We start from the raw sequence: 21511 nt of genomic DNA on the forward strand, positions 1-21511 counted from the left end.
GGTTTGAGTGCAGAAAGTCACGTCAGCTACAAACGGAGCACGGAGAGCGAATGCCTCTCCCCGACAGCCAGCCCGGGTGATACTACAGAGGCGCGGACGTCGGAGGAGACACCCTGCATGTTGTGGCTGCTAGCTGCTAGCTCGGGAGCGTGTGTGCTTTCTCGTGCATTTGTATCCGAATAATCACTTCTTAATCGAGGAAAGTTTCTATTTTAACTTCATGACTGGATGCAAAAATCATTTGGCTACATGTCTGTTACAATAACAACACTCACAGGTGAATGGTGAAGCCACACGGGCTATTTTCAGTGAAGCCATCGAGGCAAAAATGTAGACATCGTTCGTTTCAAAAGTACATTTCGAGGCTTTAGACTCAAATTCAATCATTTCAAATGTTGTATGTCGTTTCTCAAGATATCTAACTATGAAGGTAAACCCCAACATAACTCATTACTGCCTCTCAGACGCTAAAACAAGCACCCAAACAAAGGCAATGAAGCACGTTTATCTGACAAGTTCGCCATTTTGCGAGAGAAAACATTCGACACTGTTACTGAACACATGATCTGGGGCACTACATTTACTGTTGAAATTTGCTTTTTGCCTCATAAGTAAGTAGCTAGGATGTTTCTTTCAATGAAACGGTGTTCCAAGACGCGAATCTCGGCACACAAACGGGGCGCGAACCCCAGTATGTAGAGTAAGATGGACATCTATTATACAAGACGCTGTACAGAACGATACCAGCAGTCGATCGTCACAGATTAACTATTTTTGCCTGCCACGATTAACCCGACTTTCTTGACATCACGACAGTATGGGCCGTCATCGTTTTCATATTAATTTTATTCGAAAAACAACATAGGCTGCATGCACGATCTCTATTGGGCGGGCGAAAACTGGATGTTTGGGGCGAGGGGGCGGGCGAAGTAGTGTGTCCTTTCTCGCAGCAGATGCGCACAGAAACAGCGTTCATATATATCACAAGTACCAAATACTTGCCAGATACTGTAAAGATAACACTCCAACATGAAAACACATGATTGTGTAAACCCACTGAAAATGCGAGGATGCTGTTTGATCGCAATGTCCCTTCCCCACTACCCCGTGTGTATATGTAGCCGAAGTTTGCCTGTGAGCGTTGTCAACGGCCATACCACGTTGAAAACACCGGTTCTCGTCCGATCACCGAAGTTAAGCAACGTCGGGCCCGGATAGTACTTGGATGGGTGACCGCCTGGGAACACCGGGTGCAGTAGACATTTTCATTTTCTCCTTTTTTATGTATATTTTTTTTTATTTGTTTGTATTTCCACCACAAGGTGCATGTGTATCATTGACATCGGAAAGTCATGATACATTCTATTTCGTTTTGAATGGGCAAACTCCTGCATGCCTGAATATGCTTGTGAACGATTTGTTCTTACACACTTACATACCGAGGACTTTTCAGTTATACTTCTCACCATTTTCCCCCGTCAGTTCACTCGACTACTCATCATCTACTCTGAAGGCATGTATGTTTCATTCGCCACATGAAAGTGTCACTGTACTCCGACAATCAAACATGTCATTTACGATCTTACTTTCGTATATTAAAGGCTGCTTATGTCACATCACAATGTTGTTTGTATCAGGTCTCAGCGCACAACTCTTTGCCTATGCAGATGAGATAATAAGGAAAAGGTAAATCGCATTGAACGCCTGCTATAGGATTCACTGGTTTGCTGTAGGAAAATTACTTTCAAATCTGTGACAGCAAGCCCACAGTGATTCCCTGCTTTCTAAACACACATGGCATGACGATGCGGCTGGGTGGTGAATCAGTCAGCTATTTTATGTTTGCAGTTCTAGCTAGGTCACGCAGACGTACTTTACATGTATTAGACAGTATTTCCGTACCTTTACTTTGACACATAACAGCAGTGTTGCAGGCATTGGGGCGAATGTCAAACGCACACGCCTCACACGACCAAGGGTGCACAACTCTTGTCGCCCTAGTCCTGCATGGGCGAGGTGTGTGTCGGTAAAACACCCGGTGGATGTCAACGTGCTTGTGGAGCTACATGTACACACATAAAAGGAAATCTGTATTGACGATATCTGATATCATCAACACTTTACATGATACATATACAATTTGCATTCTTTGCTTCACATCTTGCTTTGTTTATGTTAAACTTTTGTAGTCTTTGCGTTTATTTTCCTTTGTTTATTTTAGGGTCGGGTATCTGGCTTGAGTGTAATGTGTATGTGGGGTTATGTATTTTGATGGGGCTGGATCTAAGTGAAACAAAACAAGACACACCGGCCATTAGATGGGGTAGGGTTTGGAACGCCCACTATCATATCAATGTAGGAACATACTTATCAAATCCTTCTTTGCTCAATGCTGTATATGCTTTTGCTCAATGTATATGGTTTTACCGACACCTACCTTGGGCAACGGTTTCTTTGCCTCACCTTTACGGTTAAGGCTCATTTTGTAATTATGATCAGTCTAAGCCATCATTCACACTATACCTGCTATCGCTGACACGCATTCTTTGTTATTTCTATGCTGCTGAAATAAATGGCATTGTTTTGTTATCAGTGTTTTCAAGTTTTCTTTTGGGGTATTTGGATGGCCCTGAAAAGGGCCTTTGGACCACAGAAATGTGGAGCGAAGGCGAGACAAAGAGACCTTAGGCCTTCTTTGGCTTGGTGGCCTTCTTCTTGGGGGTCTTGACCTTCTTGGGTTTGGCAGCTGCCTTCTTAGGGGTCTTTGCCTTCTTGGGCTTGGCTGCAGCTTTCACCTTCTTTGGTGACTTGGCGGCCTTCTTAGCGGCTGTCTTTGGCTTCTTGGCAGCAACTGGCTTCTTGACTTTCTTGGGAGATTTGGCAGCCTTCTTTGGCTTGGCAGCAGGCTTAGCCTTCTTGGGTTTTTCGGCTTTCTTCACCTCGCCAAGACGGAAGGACCCAGCAGCTCCAGTTCCCTTTGATTGCTTCAGTGCACCATTCTTGACTCCATTTTTCAAAGCAACCTTGACGCGAGCATTGATGGCGACCTGGTTGTCACCAACTTTGTAGTTGGCCAGGATGTATTTCAGTATAGCCTGTCGGGAAGAACCACCCCTCTCCTTCAAGGATGAAATAGCTTTCTTGATCATATCCACATAGGTGGGATGTGCGGCAACCTTCTTCGGCTTGGCAGCAGCTTTCTTCTTGGGAGTCTTGACAGCAGCGGGGGCAGCAGCAACATCAGCCATAGTGGTAGGTTTGAGTGCAGAAAGTCACGTCAGCTACAAACGGAGCACGGAGAGCGAATGCCTCTCCCCGACAGCCAGCCCGGGTGATACTACAGAGGCGCGGACGTCGGAGGAGACACCCTGCATGTTGTGGCTGCTAGCTGCTAGCTCGGGAGCGTGTGTGCTTTCTCGTGCATTTGTATCCGAATAATCACTTCTTCATCGTGGAAAGTTTCTATTTTAACTTCATGACTGGATGCAAAAATCATTTGGCTACATGTCTGTTACAATAACAACACTCACAGGTGAATGGTGAAGCCACACGGGCTATTTTCAGTGAAGCCATCGAGGCAAAAATGTAGACATCGTTCGTTTCAAAAGTACATTTCGAGGCTTTAGACTCAAATTCAATCATTTCAAATGTTGTATGTCGTTTCTCAAGATATCTAACTATGAAGGTAAACCCCAACATAACTCATTACTGCCTCTCAGACGCTAAAACAAGCACCCAAACAAAGGCAATGAAGCACGTTTATCTGACAAGTTCGCCATTTTGCGAGAGAAAACATTCGACACTGTTACTGAACACATGATCTGGGGCACTACATTTACTGTTGAAATTTGCTTTTTGCCTCATAAGTAAGTAGCTAGGATGTTTCTTTCAATGAAACGGTGTTCCAAGACGCGAATCTCGGCACACAAACGGGGCGCGAACCCCAGTATGTAGAGTAAGATGGACATCTATTATACAAGACGCTGTACAGAACGATACCAGCAGTCGATCGTCACAGATTAACTATTTTTGCCTGCCACGATTAACCCGACTTTCTTGACATCACGACAGTATGGGCCGTCATCGTTTTCATATTAATTTTATTCGAAAAACAACATAGGCTGCATGCACGATCTCTATTGGGCGGGCGAAAACTGGATGTTTGGGGCGAGGGGGCGGGCGAAGTAGTGTGTCCTTTCTCGCAGCAGATGCGCACAGAAACAGCGTTCATATGTATCACAAGTACCAAATACTTGCCAGATACTGTAAAGATAACACTCCAACATGAAAACACATGATTGTGTAAACCCACTGAAAATGCGAGGATGCTGTTTGATCGCAATGTCCCTTCCCCACTACCCCGTGTGTATATGTAGCCGAAGTTTGCCTGTGAGCGTAGTCAACGGCCATACCACGTTGAAAACACCGGTTCTCGTCCGATCACCGAAGTTAAGCAACGTCGGGCCCGGATAGTACTTGGATGGGTGACCGCCTGGGAACACCGGGTGCAGTAGACATTTTCATTTTCTCCTTTTTTATGTATATTTTTTTTTATTTGTTTGTATTTCCACCACAAGGTGCATGTGTATCATTGACATCGGAAAGTCATGATACATTCTATTTCGTTTTGAATGGGCAAACTCCTGCATGCCTGAATATGCTTGTGAACGATTTGTTCTTACACACTTACATACCGAGGACTTTTCAGTTATACTTCTCACCATTTTCCCCCGTCAGTTCACTCGACTACTCATCATCTACTCTGAAGGCATGTATGTTTCATTCGCCACATGAAAGTGTCACTGTACTCCGACAATCAAACATGTCATTTACGATCTTACTTTCGTATATTAAAGGCTGCTTATGTCACATCACAATGTTGTTTGTATCAGGTCTCAGCGCACAACTCTTTGCCTATGCAGATGAGATAATAAGGAAAAGGTAAATCGCATTGAACGCCTGCTATAGGATTCACTGGTTTGCTGTAGGAAAATTACTTTCAAATCTGTGACAGCAAGCCCACAGTGATTCCCTGCTTTCTAAACACACATGGCATGACGATGCGGCTGGGTGGTGAATCAGTCAGCTATTTTATGTTTGCAGTTCTAGCTAGGTCACGCAGACGTACTTTACATGTATTAGACAGTATTTCCGTACCTTTACTTTGACACATAACAGCAGTGTTGCAGGCATTGGGGCGAATGTCAAACGCACACGCCTCACACGACCAAGGGTGCACAACTCTTGTCGCCCTACTCCTGCATGGGCGAGGTGTGTGTCGGTAAAACACCCGGTGGATGTCAACGTGCTTGTGGAGCTACATGTACACACATAAAAGGAAATCTGTATTGACGATATCTGATATCATCAACACTTTACATGATACATATACAATTTGCATTCTTTGCTTCACATCTTGCTTTGTTTATGTTAAACTTTTGTAGTCTTTGCGTTTATTTTCCTTTGTTTATTTTAGGGTCGGGTATCTGGCTTGAGTGTAATGTGTATGTGGGGTTATGTATTTTGATGGGGCTGGATCTAAGTGAAACAAAACAAGACACACCGGCCATTAGATGGGGTAGGGTTTGGAACGCCCACTATCATATCAATGTAGGAACATACTTATCAAATCCTTCTTTGCTCAATGCTGTATATGCTTTTGCTCAATGTATATGGTTTTACCGACACCTACCTTGGGCAACGGTTTCTTTGCCTCACCTTTACGGTTAAGGCTCATTTTGTAATTATGATCAGTCTAAGCCATCATTCACACTATACCTGCTATCGCTGACACGCATTCTTTGTTATTTCTATGCTGCTGAAATAAATGGCATTGTTTTGTTATCAGTGTTTTCAAGTTTTCTTTTGGGGTATTTGGATGGCCCTGAAAAGGGCCTTTGGACCACAGAAATGTGGAGCGAAGGCGAGACAAAGAGACCTTAGGCCTTCTTTGGCTTGGTGGCCTTCTTCTTGGGGGTCTTGACCTTCTTGGGTTTGGCAGCTGCCTTCTTAGGGGTCTTTGCCTTCTTGGGCTTGGCTGCAGCTTTCACCTTCTTTGGTGACTTGGCGGCCTTCTTAGCGGCTGTCTTTGGCTTCTTGGCAGCAACTGGCTTCTTGACTTTCTTGGGAGATTTGGCAGCCTTCTTTGGCTTGGCAGCAGGCTTAGCCTTCTTGGGTTTTTCGGCTTTCTTCACCTCGCCAAGACGGAAGGACCCAGCAGCTCCAGTTCCCTTTGATTGCTTCAGTGCACCATTCTTGACTCCATTTTTCAAAGCAACCTTGACGCGAGCATTGATGGCGACCTGGTTGTCACCAACTTTGTAGTTGGCCAGGATGTATTTCAGTATAGCCTGTCGGGAAGAACCACCCCTCTCCTTCAAGGATGAAATAGCTTTCTTGATCATATCCACATAGGTGGGATGTGCGGCAACCTTCTTCGGCTTGGCAGCAGCTTTCTTCTTGGGAGTCTTGACAGCAGCGGGGGCAGCAGCAACATCAGCCATAGTGGTAGGTTTGAGTGCAGAAAGTCACGTCAGCTACAAACGGAGCACGGAGAGCGAATGCCTCTCCCCGACAGCCAGCCCGGGTGATACTACAGAGGCGCGGACGTCGGAGGAGACACCCTGCATGTTGTGGCTGCTAGCTGCTAGCTCGGGAGCGTGTGTGCTTTCTCGTGCATTTGTATCCGAATAATCACTTCTTAATCGAGGAAAGTTTCTATTTTAACTTCATGACTGGATGCAAAAATCATTTGGCTACATGTCTGTTACAATAACAACACTCACAGGTGAATGGTGAAGCCACACGGGCTATTTTCAGTGAAGCCATCGAGGCAAAAATGTAGACATCGTTCGTTTCAAAAGTACATTTCGAGGCTTTAGACTCAAATTCAATCATTTCAAATGTTGTATGTCGTTTCTCAAGATATCTAACTATGAAGGTAAACCCCAACATAACTCATTACTGCCTCTCAGACGCTAAAACAAGCACCCAAACAAAGGCAATGAAGCACGTTTATCTGACAAGTTCGCCATTTTGCGAGAGAAAACATTCGACACTGTTACTGAACACATGATCTGGGGCACTACATTTACTGTTGAAATTTGCTTTTTGCCTCATAAGTAAGTAGCTAGGATGTTTCTTTCAATGAAACGGTGTTCCAAGACGCGAATCTCGGCACACAAACGGGGCGCGAACCCCAGTATGTAGAGTAAGATGGACATCTATTATACAAGACGCTGTACAGAACGATACCAGCAGTCGATCGTCACAGATTAACTATTTTTGCCTGCCACGATTAACCCGACTTTCTTGACATCACGACAGTATGGGCCGTCATCGTTTTCATATTAATTTTATTCGAAAAACAACATAGGCTGCATGCACGATCTCTATTGGGCGGGCGAAAACTGGATGTTTGGGGCGAGGGGGCGGGCGAAGTAGTGTGTCCTTTCTCGCAGCAGATGCGCACAGAAACAGCGTTCATATGTATCACAAGTACCAAATACTTGCCAGATACTGTAAAGATAACACTCCAACATGAAAACACATGATTGTGTAAACCCACTGAAAATGCGAGGATGCTGTTTGATCGCAATGTCCCTTCCCCACTACCCCGTGTGTATATGTAGCCGAAGTTTGCCTGTGAGCGTTGTCTACGGCCATACCACGTTGAAAACACCGGTTCTCGTCCGATCACCGAAGTTACGCAACGTCGGGCCCGGATAGTACTTGGATGGGTGACCGCCTGGGAACACCGGGTGCAGTAGACATTTTCATTTTCTCCTTTTTTATGTATATTTTTTTTTATTTGTTTGTATTTCCACCACAAGGTGCATGTGTATCATTGACATCGGAAAGTCATGATACATTCTATTTCGTTTTGAATGGGCAAACTCCTGCATGCCTGAATATGCTTGTGAACGATTTGTTCTTACACACTTACATACCGAGGACTTTTCAGTTATACTTCTCACCATTTTCCCCCGTCAGTTCACTCGACTACTCATCATCTACTCTGAAGGCATGTATGTTTCATTCGCCACATGAAAGTGTCACTGTACTCCGACAATCAAACATGTCATTTACGATCTTACTTTCGTATATTAAAGGCTGCTTATGTCACATCACAATGTTGTTTGTATCAGGTCTCAGCGCACAACTCTTTGCCTATGCAGATGAGATAATAAGGAAAAGGTAAATCGCATTGAACGCCTGCTATAGGATTCACTGGTTTGCTGTAGGAAAATTACTTTCAAATCTGTGACAGCAAGCCCACAGTGATTCCCTGCTTTCTAAACACACATGGCATGACGATGCGGCTGGGTGGTGAATCAGTCAGCTATTTTATGTTTGCAGTTCTAGCTAGGTCACGCAGACGTACTTTACATGTATTAGACAGTATTTCCGTACCTTTACTTTGACACATAACAGCAGTGTTGCAGGCATTGGGGCGAATGTCAAACGCACACGCCTCACACGACCAAGGGTGCACAACTCTTGTCGCCCTAGTCCTGCATGGGCGAGGTGTGTGTCGGTAAAACACCCGGTGGATGTCAACGTGCTTGTGGAGCTACATGTACACACATAAAAGGAAATCTGTATTGACGATATCTGATATCATCAACACTTTACATGATACATATACAATTTGCATTCTTTGCTTCACATCTTGCTTTGTTTATGTTAAACTTTTGTAGTCTTTGCGTTTATTTTCCTTTGTTTATTTTAGGGTCGGGTATCTGGCTTGAGTGTAATGTGTATGTGGGGTTATGTATTTTGATGGGGCTTGATCTAAGTGAAACAAAACAAGACACACCGGCCATTAGATGGGGTAGGGTTTGGAACGCCCACTATCATATCAATGTAGGAACATACTTATCAAATCCTTCTTTGCTCAATGCTGTATATGCTTTTGCTCAATGTATATGGTTTTACCGACACCTACCTTGGGCAACGGTTTCTTTGCCTCACCTTTACGGTTAAGGCTCATTTTGTAATTATGATCAGTCTAAGCCATCATTCACACTATACCTGCTATCGCTGACACGCATTCTTTGTTATTTCTATGCTGCTGAAATAAATGGCATTGTTTTGTTATCAGTGTTTTCAAGTTTTCTTTTGGGGTATTTGGATGGCCCTGAAAAGGGCCTTTGGACCACAGAAATGTGGAGCGAAGGCGAGACAAAGAGACCTTAGGCCTTCTTTGGCTTGGTGGCCTTCTTCTTGGGGGTCTTGACCTTCTTGGGTTTGGCAGCTGCCTTCTTAGGGGTCTTTGCCTTCTTGGGCTTGGCTGCAGCTTTCACCTTCTTTGGTGACTTGGCGGCCTTCTTAGCGGCTGTCTTTGGCTTCTTGGCAGCAACTGGCTTCTTGACTTTCTTGGGAGATTTGGCAGCCTTCTTTGGCTTGGCAGCAGGCTTAGCCTTCTTGGGTTTTTCGGCTTTCTTCACCTCGCCAAGACGGAAGGACCCAGCAGCTCCAGTTCCCTTTGATTGCTTCAGTGCACCATTCTTGACTCCATTTTTCAAAGCAACCTTGACGCGAGCATTGATGGCGACCTGGTTGTCACCAACTTTGTAGTTGGCCAGGATGTATTTCAGTATAGCCTGTCGGGAAGAACCACCCCTCTCCTTCAAGGATGAAATAGCTTTCTTGATCATATCCACATAGGTGGGATGTGCGGCAACCTTCTTCGGCTTGGCAGCAGCTTTCTTCTTGGGAGTCTTGACAGCAGCGGGGGCAGCAGCAACATCAGCCATAGTGGTAGGTTTGAGTGCAGAAAGTCACGTCAGCTACAAACGGAGCACGGAGAGCGAATGCCTCTCCCGGTCGGTCGGTTCCTTCGTTTTTACGACCCCTTCTAGCAGAGCTAATTTCGGGGTCGGGGTCGCTCCATGCTAGTGGTTATTTGGAGTATGGAAAGAAAAAAGGAAGAGCGATAGTGATATAGGCGAAGTTAAAGGAAACGACCCAAAAAAATGATAAAACGGAGGGTGGGGTGGGGAGGGGGGGGGGGGGGGGGTAAGAAGTGGGATGGGTTTGTTTTAGGATGGGGCTATTTGGTTGTTGTTGCTGCTGCCCTGAGGCTGGTTTGCTTTTTTCTAACTTTTTAGTGACTTTAGCTTTCTTGACGTGTGCTTTTTATACTATTACACTGATTAGGAGCTTGCCTTTTGGCTTTGGTTTGGGTATTATGCTTCGGTGGCTATTTCTGGTGGGTTTGTTAGAGTAGTTTCATAAGGTTTGTTTTAGTGATGTAATTTATGATTGCGTTTTGTACTTGTAGGGGGTTGTGGGGGGATAGGAGACTGTGGATGCTTTTCGTGTATTTTGTGTCCAGTGTGTTGATGTACTGAATTCTGTATGGTGAGTAGAGTGTACATGTGTAGAATAAGTGTTGTATGGTTTGTGGGACTTGACATGAGGTGCAAAGCCCATTGGAATGGCGATGGTTTAATTTTGTGATGCCAACATATAGCCTATTTAGTGTAGACTGTATCTGCCGTGAGTGGCTATAGAGGCTAGCTGATGTGATTTGTTTTTGGATTGTTTTGTACGTCCACGTGACTGGGGAAGTATGTAGTTGCTTGAAATTTTCCCTTGTTATTAATTTTTTAACAATAGATTTGTATTCTTGTTTGCTGTAAGTTAGTGGGTAGTTGATGCGTGAGTTGTTTGTTGCTTCTTTGGCTGCTTTGGCTGCGATTTCATTGCCAGTGATCCCAATGTGTGAGGGTACCCACACTATACTGATTTGTTTATTTTGGTTTGTCATTGTGTTGGTTGAGTGCAGTATTCGATGTAGCAGATTAGGCCTGTTTGTGAAATTTCTGTTTCTAATAGATTGTATTGCACTGAGCGAGTCCGTGATGATTAGGAATTTGTTGTGATTAGTTTTTTCTGCCATTTTGAAGGCTAGATATATTGCCGTTTTTTCTGCGGTATATATGGATAGATTGTTTGGGATGCGTGCTGATGTTGTAGATGTACCTGGTTGTGTTGTGTGTATTGCGAAGGCTACTGTGTGGTTATCCTGGTTCTGTGACCCGTCTGTGTAGATGTGTGTCCAGTCTGGCCAATGTTCATGTATGTAATCCATTACCTGTAGTTTTTGCTGACGTCTGTTTGTTGATAGTTTTGTGATGCTTGTTAGGGCAGTGTCCGTATGGGGAGGTGGGAGGTGATAAGTGTAGTCATGTATGACTGGAGTGAGTTTTATGTTTCTAAGCTTGTAGGCTTTCAGAAGGTTGTTTAGTCGAATGGTGTATGGGAGTCGTCGTTTTTTCTTAATCAACTTGACCTTTTGTCGTGGTGGTAGGTTTTCAGTTGTGGTTATCAGGTTGCCAAGTAATGGGTTTGTATGTGCAGTGGCCCAGTAGTTGAGTACAGCTTGTTGGCGTTTGAGTGGTAGGGCTATTTCTCCAGATAACTTTAGGAGAGATGTAAGTGCAGTGCCTGATACAGTGCCGAATGCGATTGTTAGTGCCTTGTATTGCACAGAATCTAGTTTTTTGGAGTCTTTTTGTGTCAGTGCGTCGTATGCAGGTGCGGCATATTCCAGTTTGGGTCGTATCAGTGTTTTATAGACAGTGAGTAGCGTGAGTTGGTCTGCGGGTTCACGCCAAACAGAACAACTCTAGACCACATCATTCGAATAGAGCACGACATCAGAGTAGCCCAGGCAAGCAAGCACTATCTTTTGGCCATATTCATCGACTTCTGTAAAAATTTTGACAAGATTTGGAATGGCAGGCTCATAACAAAACTGAAACACAAAAATATAAACGGGCGTATGCTAAACTTTATACACAGCTTTCTCAACAAGCGTACAATAACTGTGCAAGTAAACAATGCACTCTCAGACCCACATCACATCCAAAACGGCACACCTCAAGGTAGTGTCCTCTCTCCAACACTCTTTAATCTCATGATCGACGACATATTCACAGACATCCGATCAACAATCAAAACAGCCAAATTCGCAGACAACGCATCCCTCTGGACTTCACACAAGACACTAAGCACAGCCCAGGAACACATCCAACAAGCACTAAATGATATCAACAAATGGGCAAATACGTGGGGGTTCAAAATTAACACAGACAAAACAGTAGCTTTGCTCTTCAAAACACCCTACATGCAAAACTATTCACCACCCCTAATATTAAACAACAGCCAAATAACCTACAGCACGCAAACAAAATTCCTAGGCCTAATACTAGATCAACACCTAACATATACGGAACATATCAAATACATCGTCACAAAATGCAATCAGGATCTAAACCTTATGCGAAGCATACGAGGTACAAATGCCTCTCCCCGACAGCCAGCCCGGGTGATACTACAGAGGCGCGGACGTCGGAGGAGACACCCTGCATGTTGTGGCTGCTAGCTGCTAGCTCGGGAGCGTGTGTGCTTTCTCGTGCATTTGTATCCGAATAATCACTTCTTAATCGAGGAAAGTTTCTATTTTAACTTCATGACTGGATGCAAAAATCATTTGGCTACATGTCTGTTACAATAACAACACTCACAGGTGAATGGTGAAGCCACACGGGCTATTTTCAGTGAAGCCATCGAGGCAAAAATGTAGACATCGTTCGTTTCAAAAGTACATTTCGAGGCTTTAGACTCAAATTCAATCATTTCAAATGTTGTATGTCGTTTCTCAAGATATCTAACTATGAAGGTAAACCCCAACATAACTCATTACTGCCTCTCAGACGCTAAAACAAGCACCCAAACAAAGGCAATGAAGCACGTTTATCTGACAAGTTCGCCATTTTGCGAGAGAAAACATTCGACACTGTTACTGAACACATGATCTGGGGCACTACATTTACTGTTGAAATTTGCTTTTTGCCTCATAAGTAAGTAGCTAGGATGTTTCTTTCAATGAAACGGTGTTCCAAGACGCGAATCTCGGCACACAAACGGGGCGCGAACCCCAGTATGTAGAGTAAGATGGACATCTATTATACAAGACGCTGTACAGAACGATACCAGCAGTCGATCGTCACAGATTAACTATTTTTGCCTGCCACGATTAACCCGACTTTCTTGACATCACGACAGTATGGGCCGTCATCGTTTTCATATTAATTTTATTCGAAAAACAACATAGGCTGCATGCACGATCTCTATTGGGCGGGCGAAAACTGGATGTTTGGGGCGAGGGGGCGGGCGAAGTAGTGTGTCCTTTCTCGCAGCAGATGCGCACAGAAACAGCGTTCATATGTATCACAAGTACCAAATACTTGCCAGATACTGTAAAGATAACACTCCAACATGAAAACACATGATTGTGTAAACCCACTGAAAATGCGAGGATGCTGTTTGATCGCAATGTCCCTTCCCCACTACCCCGTGTGTATATGTAGCCGAAGTTTGCCTGTGAGCGTTGTCTACGGCCATACCACGTTGAAAACACCGGTTCTCGTCCGATCACCGAAGTTAAGCAACGTCGGGCCCGGAGAGTACTTGGATGGGTGACCGCCTGGGAACACCGGGTGCAGTAGACATTTTCATTTTCTCCTTTTTTATGTATATTTTTTTTTATTTGTTTGTATTTCCACCACAAGGTGCATGTGTATCATTGACATCGGAAAGTCATGATACATTCTATTTCGTTTTGAATGGGCAAACTCCTGCATGCCTGAATATGCTTGTGAACGATTTGTTCTTACACACTTACATACCGAGGACTTTTCAGTTATACTTCTCACCATTTTCCCCCGTCAGTTCACTCGACTACTCATCATCTACTCTGAAGGCATGTATGTTTCATTCGCCACATGAAAGTGTCACTGTACTCCGACAATCAAACATGTCATTTACGATCTTACTTTCGTATATTAAAGGCTGCTTATGTCACATCACAATGTTGTTTGTATCAGGTCTCAGCGCACAACTCTTTGCCTATGCAGATGAGATAATAAGGAAAAGGTAAATCGCATTGAACGCCTGCTATAGGATTCACTGGTTTGCTGTAGGAAAATTACTTTCAAATCTGTGACAGCAAGCCCACAGTGATTCCCTGCTTTCTAAACACACATGGCATGACGATGCGGCTGGGTGGTGAATCAGTCAGCTATTTTATGTTTGCAGTTCTAGCTAGGTCACGCAGACGTACTTTACATGTATTAGACAGTATTTCCGTACCTTTACTTTGACACATAACAGCAGTGTTGCAGGCATTGGGGCGAATGTCAAACGCACACGCCTCACACGACCAAGGGTGCACAACTCTTGTCGCCCTAGTCCTGCATGGGCGAGGTGTGTGTCGGTAAAACACCCGGTGGATGTCAACGTGCTTGTGGAGCTACATGTACACACATAAAAGGAAATCTGTATTGACGATATCTGATATCATCAACACTTTACATGATACATATACAATTTGCATTCTTTGCTTCACATCTTGCTTTGTTTATGTTAAACTTTTGTAGTCTTTGCGTTTATTTTCCTTTGTTTATTTTAGGGTCGGGTATCTGGCTTGAGTGAAATGTGTATGTGGGGTTATGTATTTTGATGGGACTTGATCTAAGTGAAACAAAACAAGACACACCGGCCATTAGATGGGGTAGGGTTTGGAACGCCCACTATCATATCAATGTAGGAACATACTTATCAAATCCTTCTTTGCTCAATGCTGTATATGCTTTTGCTCAATGTATATGGTTTTACCGACACCTTCCTTGGGCAACGGTTTCTTTGCCCCACCTTTACGGTTAAGGCTCATTTTGTAATTATGATCAGTCTAAGCCATCATTCACACTATACCTGCTATCGCTGACACGCATTCTTTGTTATTTCTATGCTGCTGAAATAAATGGCATTGTTTTGTTATCAGTGTTTTCAAGTTTTCTTTTGGGGTATTTGGATGGCCCTGAAAAGGGCCTTTGGACCACAGAAATGTGGAGCGAAGGCGAGACAAAGAGACCTTAGGCCTTCTTTGGCTTGGTGGCCTTCTTCTTGGGGGTCTTGACCTTCTTGGGTTTGGCAGCTGCCTTCTTAGGGGTCTTTGCCTTCTTGGGCTTGGCTGCAGCTTTCACCTTCTTTGGTGACTTGGCGGCCTTCTTAGCGGCTGTCTTTAACTTCTTGGCAGCAACTGGCTTCTTGACTTTCTTGGGAGATTTGGCAGCCTTCTTTGGCTTGGCAGCAGGCTTAGCCTTCTTGGGTTTTTCGGCTTTCTTCACCTCGCCAAGACGGAAGGACCCAGCAGCTCCAGTTCCCTTTGATTGCTTCAGTGCACCATTCTTGACTCCATTTTTCAAAGCAACCTTGACGCGAGCATTGATGGCGACCTGGTTGTCACCAACTTTGTAGTTGGCCAGGATGTATTTCAGTATAGCCTGTCGGGAAGAACCACCCCTCTCCTTCAAGGATGAAATAGCTTTCTTGATCATATCCACATAGGTGGGATGTGCGGCAACCTTCTTCGGCTTGGCAGCAGCTTTCTTCTTGGGAGTCTTGACAGCAGCGGGGGCAGCAGCAACATCAGCCATAGTGGTAGGTTTGAGTGCAGAAAGTCACGTCAGCTACAAACGGAGCACGGAGAGCGAATGCCTCTCCCCGACAGCCAGCCCGGGTGATACTACAGAGGCGCGGACGTCGGAGGAGACACCCTGCATGTTGTGGCTGCTAGCTGCTAGCTCGGGAGCGTGTGTGCTTTCTCGTGCATTTGTATCCGAATAATCACTTCTTAATCGAGGAAAGTTTCTATTTTAACTTCATGACTGGATGCAAAAATCATTTGGCTACATGTCTGTTACAATAACAACACTCACAGGTGAATGGTGAAGCCACACGGGCTATTTTCAGTGAAGCCATCGAGGCAAAAATGTAGACATCGTTCGTTTCAAAAGTACATTTCGAGGCTTTAGACTCAAATTCAATCATTTCAAATGTTGTATGTCGTTTCTCAAGATATCTAACTATGAAGGTAAACCCCAACATAACTCATTACTGCCTCTCAGACGCTAAAACAAGCACCCAAACAAAGGCAATGAAGCACGTTTATCTGACAAGTTCGCCATTTTGCGAGAGAAAACATTCGACACTGTTACTGAACACATGATCTGGGGCACTACATTTACTGTTGAAATTTGCTTTTTGCCTCATAAGTAAGTAGCTAGGATGTTTCTTTCAATGAAACGGTGCTCTAAGACGCGAATCTCGGCACACAAACGGGGCGCGAACCCCAGTATGTAGAGTAAGATGGACATCTATTATACAAGACGCTGTACAGAACGATACCAGCAGTCGATCGTCACAGATTAACTATTTTTGCCTTAACTGTTAAAGGCTGCTTATGTCACATCACAATGTTGTTTGTATCAGGTGTCGGCGGATAATACAACACATTCCGAAGTACAGCATTTTGGAAGATAGTTAATATGGTATTGGTCAATATCGAATTACAAGAATTTTGCAGTTTTGGACTGTCAAAGGTTATAAGAAGTCGAACTATTTTCATTATGTGGTTTCTCAAAGAACATCTCATGTGTTTGCGAGCATTTGTTTTTTCACTCTTTTGAACGTGTTAATCATGGAAGGAGTGTTGTTTTTGACATCCATGCTGACCTTGCCACTGAGATTGTTTACTCGTTGTTATTGGCAACAGCTGGCTCACTGACTCGAAACGATCAAAGGTTCCCTGGAATCCTGGTCTGTATATAAATACCATCATATTCCGACCTCTGACGAAGCTTAAACATGTCCTGTTTCTGAAAACGTCGCCACTCGCCAAATTAACTAGCGAGACAGCTACAAGGAGCATATGTTATGTATTGACTCGTCACGTGGTCAGCCCGGCCTAGCTGTGCCAGTTTCTACCCACAAATTTCATTCCCGGGGTGTATCACGCCTTCACCGTGGAGTATATGTTCCGCGAGGCAGGTACGTGATTTCTTTCAATGGCATTGGCATAATGGGTTATAATGTTCTGACTACGATCATGCTATACTTGACTAGCACAACACAGAGCCCATTGCGGTGTAGATCTATTATTGTACAATGCTGCCATTGGTGTGTACGCTCTGTTTAAAACAGTCTGAGTTTACGGTATACGTACATCTGTGTACGCCAGTCAGTTGGTATCTTAGTAGGGACTTGTATGTATTGGACTTACTTCTTGTACATTTTGCCATCACTTTCTCCAGGTTAACCCACCCCCAACCCCCCAGCGCTCTGTAGTATAGCTAGACAGGTGGGTGATTAAATAGGTAGGTAAGTAGGTAGGTAGCTAGGTAACTAGATAGGTATTTAGGTAGTAACACACACACGAGCCCGGACACTTGTCGAAGGTTCAATGAAAATTAAACCATTTGATAAAGTGAGCGTTAAAAGAATGTAGACTATTGTGTTCACTAAATAAAAAATCAGCTGAGTAGTAAACATGTAGCTTCCCCTGCCCCCAGTTTCTTGCATAGAACTGAACCCCAAGGCATTTCTTTATTTGTATTTTTTATTGATGTTCAAATCCATGATGTGTCTTTCTTCAGGGACTGCACATTAAGGATAACTCTGATCAAGTCCATGATGTTCTCCGATTCAGCTTCCAGTACCTCCACACTATCCTCAAACAGACCGGGGTCACGGCCACTGTTTGGGAGAAAGGTCGGGGAAGTCCCTCCGCCTCAAAGTCACCCAACAACGGTGGATGAGCCAATATTCTACCCCGAACCACGATCATCCCTGTCTGAGGTAGGACCACAGAAGAATCGCAGGCGACAGACTAGCTATATGATACCGAGTCCCTTGGACTACTTTGTTTCCACACGACTCACGAGTCCCCGGGCGCCCACCACCCTCCTGGGCCTGACAGACCACAGAGGTAGCAGTCATATCCACGTACAACCGACGCCCGGCCCGATATACCAAGTGTCTGCCCCACAACACATACACAACGTGGTCATGATCCCGAATGAACGACAGAGACATAGGCGCTCATACAGAGCCAAAATATGTCTAGAAGATCTTTCGAAAGAGTTAGGTGTCAAGGATAAATATATTAAAGAATATACATCTCTCTCGGGGAACACTATGATAGAGAAAACTATTGGCATTTTGCTGAACTACATCAAAATCCATTACTCAAACATGCCAATTCGTTCGTTAGATATACATAAATGTGTTTTTACTTCAAACAATGCTTACTTTAATGAATCGATTAGGAGTAACAGGTGTCCTGAAGAAGATGATCTCATCCTGTATGTTCACGGATTGCTGAAACTGTTCGAAGGTAAGCTTGATGTTAAGCCTCCATATTACAAAACAGAGAAGCCTTCCAGGCGTTATGGGAGCCGAGTAGTCAACAGTCGGCCAGTGTCGGCGAAATTTCCCGTCTTCGAGGATGCCGAAGATGACAGTGGGTCAGTTTTTAATCACAAAATATTCCAGTTTGAAATAAACAAGTCTTAAATAGTTTGTTGATGTTTTGTTACTTACCTTGTCACCTACCTACTTAGGTAACTAGACAGGTAGATAAGCAGCTATCTACTTATATTTGCGTAATGTCTTCTGCAGCATATATGTCTGTCATGTACAGGTGATTGTTGACGTTACCCACTGTGAGTGAATAAATTTTAACAGGCCTTAAAATAGTGCTTGCAAGTTATTGTACATGCACATACCAGGCCGCCGATGTGTCAGAGAATGTTGCGATATGCTTTATGTATATGATGTACGTCAGGGCTATGCCAAATATATTACAATTCAAGTGCTCAATGGGTTATACAGCTATACATCTGAACACACAGGCGAAAGGGCATACGCTGGGACATAGCGACGGAGCCATGAAACTATGTACGTTTATCTGTTTACTTCCATGCAAGAAATCACTGTCAATACTGTATTTTGTTTCCTTGGTGACTTTATTGATTATCTTTGGGCCTTAACTCGTGAGACGGCAATCGATAACACTAGGCAGGAAGTCAAACACCTGCCCTTGCCTTGATCTACCTGCCTACACCGCCTGACCCTCACACGTGAAACCTGCTTCATCGATCTCTGCGAACACTATTGTGTGGAAGAAGGGATGGCCTACGGCCGACTGCATTGTTTACAGGGATGCTTAGATCAACGGCATGCTGCAGCGATCGATCTGTCATTTTCTTTCATAGCAATAAAATGAAATAATCTATCTCATATCTGCAGACATTCTGGAGATAGCGCAGGTACTATTCAGAATATCTTTATATTTACCATTGACGTATCTGAAACAATATGACATGCGTTTTTTACACTTTGAAGTAATAACAAACGAGTGAGTTTAGTTTTATACCGCATTGAGCAATATTTCAGCTCTATAACGACGGTCTGTAAATAATGGAGATTCTACCAAATAATCAAGTGATCAACAGCATGAGCATCGATCTAAGCAAATGTTGGCGAGTCTGACCACCTGATCCCGTCTCTCACAAGACGCATGGGTTACTGAATATCAATTCAAAGGAAACAGGTCAGTCAGTATATGTCGGTGAATAACAAACCATCCCCAAAATAACAAGGTTACGTTGTTTAAACTGTTTCGTCATCACAAAATATATTTTCGCCAATTTGTTAACAGAATGAGCGAATATTGTATAACTCCGATTTATGCTCTTTTTACTGTGCAACGGTTGTCTGTAAACAGTAGTCGGGTTTCGATTAAAATAAATAATCGACAATTGGTTGCAGTGACAAAATGACGCACCAATTTGTTTCGATGATTGCTCGTTCGTAAGGAACCAGTCTCCAATTGTGGGATTTCAGCCAGTTCCAAACTCAGACAAATCAGTAAGTGAAACAAAAGGTCTGGATTCCAAGGTATGACGAGGAATATTATGGTGAGACTGTAAAACATTATTGTGAATTGGCGTCTGGTGAACAATATTTGAACAAATTACCAAAGAAACACTGATGCCTGTCTGCTTCCACTGTCGACTATATACTAGTATTTCTGTACTGCAACATAGATTGTCTTGATTTTACTGGTACTAACTACACTGATGAGCGAGTTTAGTTTTACGCCATTTTAAGCAATATAACGACTGGGGATAGCAGAAATGGGCATCACACATTGTACCCAGGGGGGGGAATCGAACCTGTGACGAGCGATGCTTTAACCACTACGGTACCCATCCGCCTTAATTTCTATACATGAAAACCATGATATATGGGGGAGAGACATCGTGTAATATACTTGTGTATGGCAGGTGACTTACAAGGAGGACTTGGTGTAGCAGACTCCACCGACTAATGCATCGGTCATTCTGGAAGAGACCATACTCACATAAACTCATATTATGTTTTTTCGTACGTGTATGTACAATTAACCTGTCATCAAACCAAACGTCTATAATAATTATACAATGCTACAGTGGGGTCAAAGTGAGTGAGTGAATTTTAGTTGTAAGCCGCACTCAGCAATATTCCTGCTATATGGCAGCGGTCTATAAATAATCGTGTCTGGACCAGACAATCCAGTGATCAACAACACTAGCTTCGATTTGTGCAACTGGGAACCGATGACATGTGTCAGACAAGTCAGCGAGCCTGACCACCCGATCCGGTTAGTCGCCTCTTACGACAAGCATAGTTGCCTTTTATGGGAAGCATAGGTTGTTGAAGGCCTATTCTACCCCGGGACCTTCACGGGTCAGTGGAGTCAAAAGATATGTTTTACACTGTGCATCACAAACTGAACCCGATAAGTGGTGGATATCGCACTTATGACTTGCCAAAACTTAAAGGTCACAGGCAACGTAAAACGCAACTTTGCAGATTGTGATACAATGTACCTTCCGGTATGCACCTACCGAAACAAAGCATCAAAAATGCTAATTCAACCTATAATGCTGGGGAAAACGCGATGAAAAAACCCTCGAAATCGGAGTTCAAACGATTCACCAATGTTTCCCCAGCGCTGGCTAAGCGTATCGGCAAATGAACCAGTGGCACACCTACCGATTCTGACTGGGTTCGGTATCGCGGCTGCCTCGTTCCGAGGGAGGTAAACCCAAGTAGAAGATACTGCACTTTTGATTTGCGATTCTACACTTATAATTTTTCTTTATTTGTTTTTTTTTTCTTAATCAGCAATGCATTTATATACATGTATCATGAATAAGTGATAACTGTGTTTTAGTTATATTTGATTTTTTTGGTTGCACGTGACCTTTAATCTGCATTTTATATCTCTACGCTGCCTGGTCGGTGAATATTTCGGGAACAAAGAGTGTTGTTTGTTAGCAAGGATTTGTGGTAAAAGCGTTCGAGGATGCCTAAACATTCATGAATTCCCAAACGTTCATCACAAGTCGTGTACATAAAGAATCGTTTGTTAATAGTGTTTTCTACAACCGGTTGTTATTTCGCCACAAATTCATCAATCAAAACGAATTAGTAATTAGGGTGTAATGAGCCATTAACAATGATAGTTTCATACAACTGGGTCCAGATCAGAATGCTTGTGATATCACAGACTATGCTGATCAACGGGTGGCTGACAGATGTGTTATCATTG

The 21511-nt window shown here is 43.7% G+C and overlaps 1 protein-coding gene and 4 non-coding genes across 5 annotated transcripts; all 5 read left to right on the forward strand.

The window, feature by feature from the left end:
* The first annotated feature begins 1143 nt into the window (after positions 1–1143).
* Positions 1144–1262, forward strand: LOC137288286 (5S ribosomal RNA). The gene has a single exon (XR_010957066.1). It is a non-coding gene; the product is annotated as a 5S ribosomal RNA (ribosomal RNA).
* A 3136-nt stretch (positions 1263–4398) lies between these two features.
* Positions 4399–4517, forward strand: LOC137288287 (5S ribosomal RNA). The gene has a single exon (XR_010957067.1). It is a non-coding gene; the product is annotated as a 5S ribosomal RNA (ribosomal RNA).
* A 3136-nt stretch (positions 4518–7653) lies between these two features.
* Positions 7654–7772, forward strand: LOC137288325 (5S ribosomal RNA). The gene has a single exon (XR_010957103.1). It is a non-coding gene; the product is annotated as a 5S ribosomal RNA (ribosomal RNA).
* A 5632-nt stretch (positions 7773–13404) lies between these two features.
* Positions 13405–13523, forward strand: LOC137288300 (5S ribosomal RNA). Its single transcript, XR_010957079.1, has one exon. It is a non-coding gene; the product is annotated as a 5S ribosomal RNA (ribosomal RNA).
* A 3123-nt stretch (positions 13524–16646) lies between these two features.
* On the forward strand, positions 16647–18426 carry LOC137287889 (uncharacterized). Its single transcript, XM_067820268.1, has 2 exons — positions 16647–16902; positions 17508–18426. The coding sequence occupies exons 1-2, from the start codon at positions 16784–16786 to the stop codon at positions 18424–18426; spliced, it is 1038 nt and encodes a 345-aa protein (XP_067676369.1). The 5' UTR covers positions 16647–16783.
* The last annotated feature ends 3085 nt before the right edge of the window (positions 18427–21511 follow it).

The sequence above is a fragment of the Haliotis asinina genome, chromosome 6 (assembly GCF_037392515.1).
Source record: "Haliotis asinina isolate JCU_RB_2024 chromosome 6, JCU_Hal_asi_v2, whole genome shotgun sequence".
NCBI classification, from domain to species: Eukaryota; Metazoa; Mollusca; class Gastropoda; order Lepetellida; family Haliotidae; genus Haliotis; species Haliotis asinina.